This window comes from Sinocyclocheilus rhinocerous, unplaced genomic scaffold, assembly GCF_001515625.1.
Source record: "Sinocyclocheilus rhinocerous isolate Xijiao unplaced genomic scaffold, SAMN03320098_v1.1 scaffold666, whole genome shotgun sequence".
NCBI lineage: Eukaryota > Metazoa > Chordata > Actinopteri > Cypriniformes > Cyprinidae > Sinocyclocheilus > Sinocyclocheilus rhinocerous.
Window position 1 is genome coordinate 786,114 of NW_015661984.1, and position 6,975 is coordinate 793,088.

A 6,975-nucleotide genomic window follows, 5' to 3' on the forward strand; every position below is an offset into this window, starting at 1 on the left:
ATATTTTTATGGCGTTATTGTGTCCATTCAATGTCCAAAAGAGGGATAACTTTTATAATTTTTGTCCCACAGAAGCAAGCAAGCCATACGGAACAACATGGGTGAGTAAATGACAGAATTTGTATTCCTCGTTTTATAAATGCGCAGAAATAGGGTCCTCAGCAATGACATAACACCTATTCATTGGGTCCCGCAGTTTTTGAGAGAGAGACAGGACTGCACACGCACTGCACTGCCCTCTCTCAACTCAACTCACACACAAACACACACACACACTCACAGTGCACTGTCCTCTCTGAACAGCACAGAGGCAGAGACCGAGAGAGAAGGTGCCCTCCGAGCTGCGTATCTTCCTATTACTGTGCATCACACGCACAGAGAAACGGAAACTACTTTCTGTGTACTGGGTCTCTCCAAATGTCCGTGACTAACCCCACAGCAAGCGCTCCGTGGACGTTTTGACCGGCTGTAACAGTGTTGAGTGTGCGGCACAGGTAAAGATGGCGAGGGGACCGGTGCTGGTGTTTCTGTCGCTGCTGCTCACGGAAGCTTTAACGGCGCAGGGGTTGCCCATCAACGGCGTGAACGGATTCAGTCTGCACCCACCGTATTTTAATCTAGCGGAGGGGACTAAAATCACGGCCACGGCAACCTGCGGAGTGGACGAGAGCCAGCAGCCGATTCAAGACCTCTACTGCAAACTGGTCGGGGGGCCCGTGTCAGGGGACCCAAGCCAGACTATTCAGGTAAAGATGTGGGAAATACTTACTTTTCTAAGGGTTACATTACTAAAAATGGATAAAAGCACATTTTGATGTTAGTTTGTTTTAGTTCTAGCTAATATTGGACTCTATTTGACTTTGTGAAATGCACTTTTTATCGTTTTTACAGCTAAAATAAGTGTAATTTTAACTGTAAAATTTGGTAAAAACGCTACGGAAAAAACTGTTAATAAGTTAACAGTCAGTTCCCGTACTATATACAGGGAAAAACTGTAAAATATCTAACCAGACATTTAATGTAATTTTACAGTAAAATGCTGTTAATTTGACAGTTTTTAGAAGTAAAAATAACAAATAAATTTGCATATATTGGCCGTATATGTGTTTACAGTTTTTCTGTATTTTTTACAAAATTATTCTGGCAACCACAGCTGCCAAAATTATTTTGTAAAAACTACAGAATTTTTTTTACAGTGTACATAACAGATGCTACCATAGTGCTGAATTACCATATGTGACCCTGGAGCACAAAACCAGTCTTATGTAGCACGGGTATTTTTGTGGCAATAGCCAGCAATACATTGTATGGGTCAAAATTATCGATTTTTCTTTTATGCCAAAAATCATTAGGATATTAAGTAAAGATGATGTTCCATTAAGATATTTTGTAAATATCCTACTGTAAATATATAAAAACTAAATTTTTGATTAGTAATATGCATTGCTAACAACTTCATGGCGATTTAAAGGCGATTTTCTCAATATTTAGATTTTTTTCCACCCTCAGATTCCAGATTTTCAAATAGTTGTATCTCGGCCAAATATTGTCCTATCCTAACAAATCATACATCAGTGGAAAGCTTTCAGTTCAGCTATAAATCTCAGTATAAATCTCAATTTAAAAAAAAAATGGTTTTGTGGTCCAGGGTCACATATTAGTTTACTTGGTATTCCAACTGTCACAAATACACATCCAAAAGATTTATTACCTTTTTTTTATCATATATATTGGACTTATTAGTACCCTGTCCAAAAACATGGTAATATTTATTTTTTTATACTTTTTTTTTGTTCGTAAAGTCAATATAAATCTCAGTATAAATCTCAATTTAAAAAAAAAATGGTTTTGTGGTCCAGGGTCACATATTAGTTTACTTGGTATTCCAACTATCACAAATACACATCCAAAAGATTTATTACCTTTTTTTTATCATATATATTGGACTTATTAGTACCCTGTCCAAAAACATGGTAATATTTATTTTTTTATACTTTTTTTTTGTTCGTAAAGTCAGGACAGTGCTTTGGGGCTGAGGAACGGTGCAATATCTTGATCTTTTTTTGAAAGCACCTGCTTAAGGTGAAAAGGCCAGAGACCCCTATAAAGCGCTATGGTTCCTCATAAGAGACCCTCACTGAAGCTTCATAAGCAGCAGGCTTAGGAGACTCGACTTAGCTTGTTGGCGAGTGAGTGAAATGTTTAAACATTGTAAAGAGTAAAACGCAACCCCCGTGTAGCACTGCTACTGGGATTTTCCCTGAGGAATGTGTGGCATTTCATATAAGACCTTGAGGGAGCCACACACGCACACAGATTTGCACCATACTTCAAAGAACATGTTAATAAAATGTTGCGACCTGATCAATTGTTGCAGGCACCTCCTGTGGTTTATCTTCTCAAGACACAACATCAACATGCCTGCAGTCCATTTTTACTGCGCTTTAACTAAGTCACAATCATTTTATACTCATCAGTATCCAAATTTTGCTTATCCATAGTTATACTATAACCATAGTTTCTGTTATTATTTTATGCAGTAAAAAACAGTGATGTGCACTTGTTTAGGGTGTTATTTCTACCATTTTAAAGAAAAATGCTAAATGTAGACAGAATGATTCAGTTATTTTAAATATTAATTTAGATGTGTATGATGTACTACAGTAAAACTAGTGAAAACAAAGATTTTTGAAGATCATTTGAAGGAGATCCTGTATTAATTTATGATTATTTTACAGTAATAGCAGCAACTATAGTAACCATGGTAATGTTGCTGTAAGTAAAGGCTAAATTAATTGCTAGTCAAAGGAAGTCTTATCTCATCAATCTCTGAAGCCTTCACACATGGGTGGTCTTAACACAATTTGGTGAATTTCTGATTGATTTCACTCCTGTTAGTTCATTTATACTGTTATAAATGAATCTATTTTCCTAGCCAAGTATAAATAGCTATAAATAATAATAAAAATGGGTTTGGGTTGCCAGAAGTTGGATAATGAAGGGAGTGAATTCCTTGGTTTCTTCTGATGTTTCACTAAAATGTCCTGCAGAGTAAACCCTACAAATCCAGCTAAGCAACAAGTGTATAAAACTATTTGCTGATCACCGTTCCAGAGGATTACTGCATGGTATTTATGTAGCAAAATGAAGTTTGATCTTTTTCAGTCACAGTTTCTACAACTCAGCTTATCATAGATTGTCCTACAGTCTGTATTATCAGAAATAAACAGATAAAAGGTGTAGGAAATAAAGGGGGGATTTGCAAAGAAGGAATTGCATCTGTAAATAGTCATTTATTTCCACATGCTTTCTGCAGTCACTAAAAGAATTATGCAAATCAAGTAGTGGTGCAAAAATTTGAATTTCAGTTTCTAACTTCACAGATTACTTTGTACAGGTATCGGCTCTTTAAAATGCTTTAAGTGTTCAGTTATAACTCTTTACTTTTATTATTCTATCATAATTTGATGAATTATTGTAGTCATGATTGATAGAAATGTCCACAAATCTTAGCTGTGCAATTTATTATGAAAGGAACTTAATTTACAGTTTAATTTCACTTCCTGTGTTATCAGGGCCAGTACTGTGACATCTGCACCTCAGAAGACACTAACAAAGCGCATCCCATCAACAATGCCATCGATGGCACCGAGCGATGGTGGCAAAGCCCTCCTCTCTCCCGCAGTGCAAAATACAACGAGGTCAACGTCACTCTGGACTTAGGACAGGTATGTTACTGATGCATTCCTTACATTTGTCAACTCTCTATCACAACCCCACCCACATGCACATATCGTGTTCAGATTATTCAGCGTACAGTAGAGTCATCTGATACTCGGCTACAGCAGGCGCTTTTGTGGATTGCACATGAGTGTAGAATTTCAAGGGTGGACCCTAAGTTGAATCTCATCCATTCATACTCGAGTCTGGAGTATCTAGAGGTGTTTTTTTTTTTTTTGCTCTGCACACTTCACGTCTTGGTCTTATTGGTGTATTAAAGGTTGTTGTTTGTGAATAGCAGAACAGCCAGGGGCCATTTAAGATTATTACTTTCTAAACTGTCATGGTAAATAAACATTACTCATGCTCTCCCCCAGCATTCCCAGTGGCTTCTACATAAAGAGTCAGCACTGCTGCATATAGCTTATATGCTGCCCAAATGAGAAAGAGAGGAAGGGAAGCAATTTACTGCAAACTAAAGTTTCTCTATTGAGTTCCATGGTCTTTAGACACAGTCTAGCCTCATGTCTCAAGAAGTGGTTTGGCTGGATTTAATGGGAAGTAATTAGCGATCAAGCTACAAGGCATTACTATGAGAAGCTTGGATCACATCTTATTTTATGACTATATTCCAAATGACTGTATTTTTGTTAAGAGATGTATTACCTTGACTCACAAAGAATCTGCACACAAGTTATAAGAATTCCCTATTCAATATTAATTTATTACATATTATTACAGCTGCATTTAATCCATGTTTGAATCCATTTTACAAAATTTCCATGAAACTCGATGTAGAAATGGGGGAAACTTCTGCACATAGTTGACAATACTGTATTACTGTTATTACTGTATTTTTGATAAAATGATGCAGCTTTGGAGAGCATAAGAGAAAAATGTACAAATCTCCAAACTTACACAATGGTAGTGTGTTAACGTTTTCTGCTCACATAATAAAACATTTACTCAAAATTGAATTACTATTACATGTACATTTATTTAATTTGTGTTGTGGTTCTGCTCAAGAAACATTTGCTTATAAAACTTATTGTTATCAATGTTGAAAACAGTTGTGCTGCTTCATTTTTTTCCCAGGATTCTTTGATGAATAGAAAGTTAAATATACCAATCTGAAATAGCAATCTTTTGTAGCATTATAAATGCATTTACTATCACTTTTATTTTCATTCAATTAAATGCATCCTTGCTGAATAAAAATATACATTTATTTCATTAAAAAAAATCTTACTGACTCTAAACATTTGATCGGGTGAGTATCTGTTATATATTTAGTCTTGTCGCTCAGAGCAGTATTGCTGTATGTATAACCTGGCTATGTAGTTTTGGTCTCATTCACATGGCTGTAATATATGACTAAGCCCTGTACAACCTACTTTCTTTTCTCTCTCCCTCCCCCCCTCTCTCTCTCTGAATGGAGGCAGAGAGCAGTGACTGGCTTTGTACTTCTTTGGCTTTGAGCTCTTTTATGTGGCTGGTGTTTTTTCAGTGCCACTTAAACCAGCTTGTTAAAAAGCAATACATGAGCTTTCATACATGCATCACTGAGCAGAGAGAGTGAGAGAGATGTGCTACATATGTGACCCTGGACCACAAAACCAGTCTTAAGTCGCTTGGGTATATTTTTGGCAATAGCCAAAAAAACATTGTATTGGTCAAAATTATAGATTTTTCTTTTATGCCAAAAATCATTAGGATATTAAGTAAAGATCATGCTCCGTGAAGATATTTTGTAAATTTCCTACGGTAAATATATCAAAACTTAATTTTTGATTAGTAATATGCATTGCTAAGAACTTCATTTGGACAACTTTAAAGGCGATTTTCTCAATATTTTGATTTTTTTGCACCCTCAGATTCCAGAATTTCAAATAGTTGTACCTCAGCCAAATATTGTCCTATCCTAACAAACCATACATCAATGGAAAGCTTATTTATTCGTTTTTCGAATGAATATTCGATATGACTGGTTTTGTGGTCCAGGGTCACATATATTAATGCCATCAAATCTTCATCTGTAGAAAATCTGAGTTGCACAGTTGTTTTAGGTGGCTGACAAGGCATTGCTATGTGATCTGAGTGGTTTTTAGCATGTTGCTATGTAGTTACTAATGAACGAATAATGGTTAATAGATGGTTGCTCGGCCCAAGTAGATTTTTCACCCATTATAGTGTGTCTTAAGTTTAAAACAGATGTTAGATATCTTAGAAGAGTATCATTCCACATGGTTTGAAATATCATTCTTGTCAATTCCACAAGCAGAGCAGGATTAGTTAAGCACCAAAAGTTGAATACTGTATAGTTAGGGGTTTGTTCAGAGCTTTAACTGAAGTATGAGGAGCAGTAATAGTGATGCTGCTTTAGAGGCCTCCTCTAACACAGGTATGAGGCTTTTTCTGATCCCTCACTGGAATGTTAGTTACTTAATATCTGTCTCAACCTGTTCAGGGAGAAAACGACCCTCCCCATCACAGCCAAAGTTCATGTCTCGCTTCTCATGCTCGCTGTCTGTTAAATGACCCCACACACTTTTTGCACATTTTTTCTGCAATATGCAATGGAGTATTAAACAGTGTTTATTAGGGCTGCAACAACTAATCGACAAAATCGATAATTATCGATTATGAAAATCATCGACAACGATTCTCATTATCGATTATTCGGGTCTACCCACAGTGCACGTCCACCTTCAGCCGGTTGCGTCAAATTACAGCACTGAATTACGCATTTCTATGGACAAAATGCATCTAAAAATAGTGGAGGAAACAGAATGAGATGCTGCGGGAGAGTTACATGATCCAAGCTGCCCAAAACATGAGAATTCTTTATTTTAAGCTTTAAGCTGAAGCATCAGCGTGATGGCTTGCACTGTCAGGCGCTTTGACAGATGATGCGTGTGCGTCCTCAGCGCAAAAACTTTCAGTTTACGGTCATATCCTTATGTATAAATGTCACAAATTCACGCGAGCATTTCAATTTTTGCATAAAGGTCCACGCGTGTTGTCACGGTGCGTGCGGGGAGATGAAGCCAGGACTCAATTGCAGGAGAAATGGTTATTTATTTTGATAATAAAAATGAAACAAAAACAAACTCAAAACACCCCGAAGGGGAAAAACAGACAGGCAGGCCTAAAGCTGCACACATGCAGACACGAAGCGCACACAATGAGAAATGACGGATCAGCACAGGATGACAGACACCAGGAGAATAAATAGGAACCAAACAAGGAGGCTAA

General features: G+C 36.9%; 1 protein-coding gene across 1 annotated transcript in view; it reads left to right on the forward strand.

The window, feature by feature from the left end:
• Nucleotides 1-302: 302 nt before the first annotated feature.
• Nucleotides 303-6,975, forward strand: part of LOC107727012 (laminin subunit alpha-5-like) — a 77,601-nt gene continuing 70,928 nt past the window's right edge. The window contains 2 exon segments of the mRNA XM_016536754.1: nucleotides 303-746; nucleotides 3,576-3,728. Of these exon segments, the coding sequence (XP_016392240.1) occupies nucleotides 501-746; nucleotides 3,576-3,728 (399 nt within the window). The 5' untranslated portion in view covers nucleotides 303-500.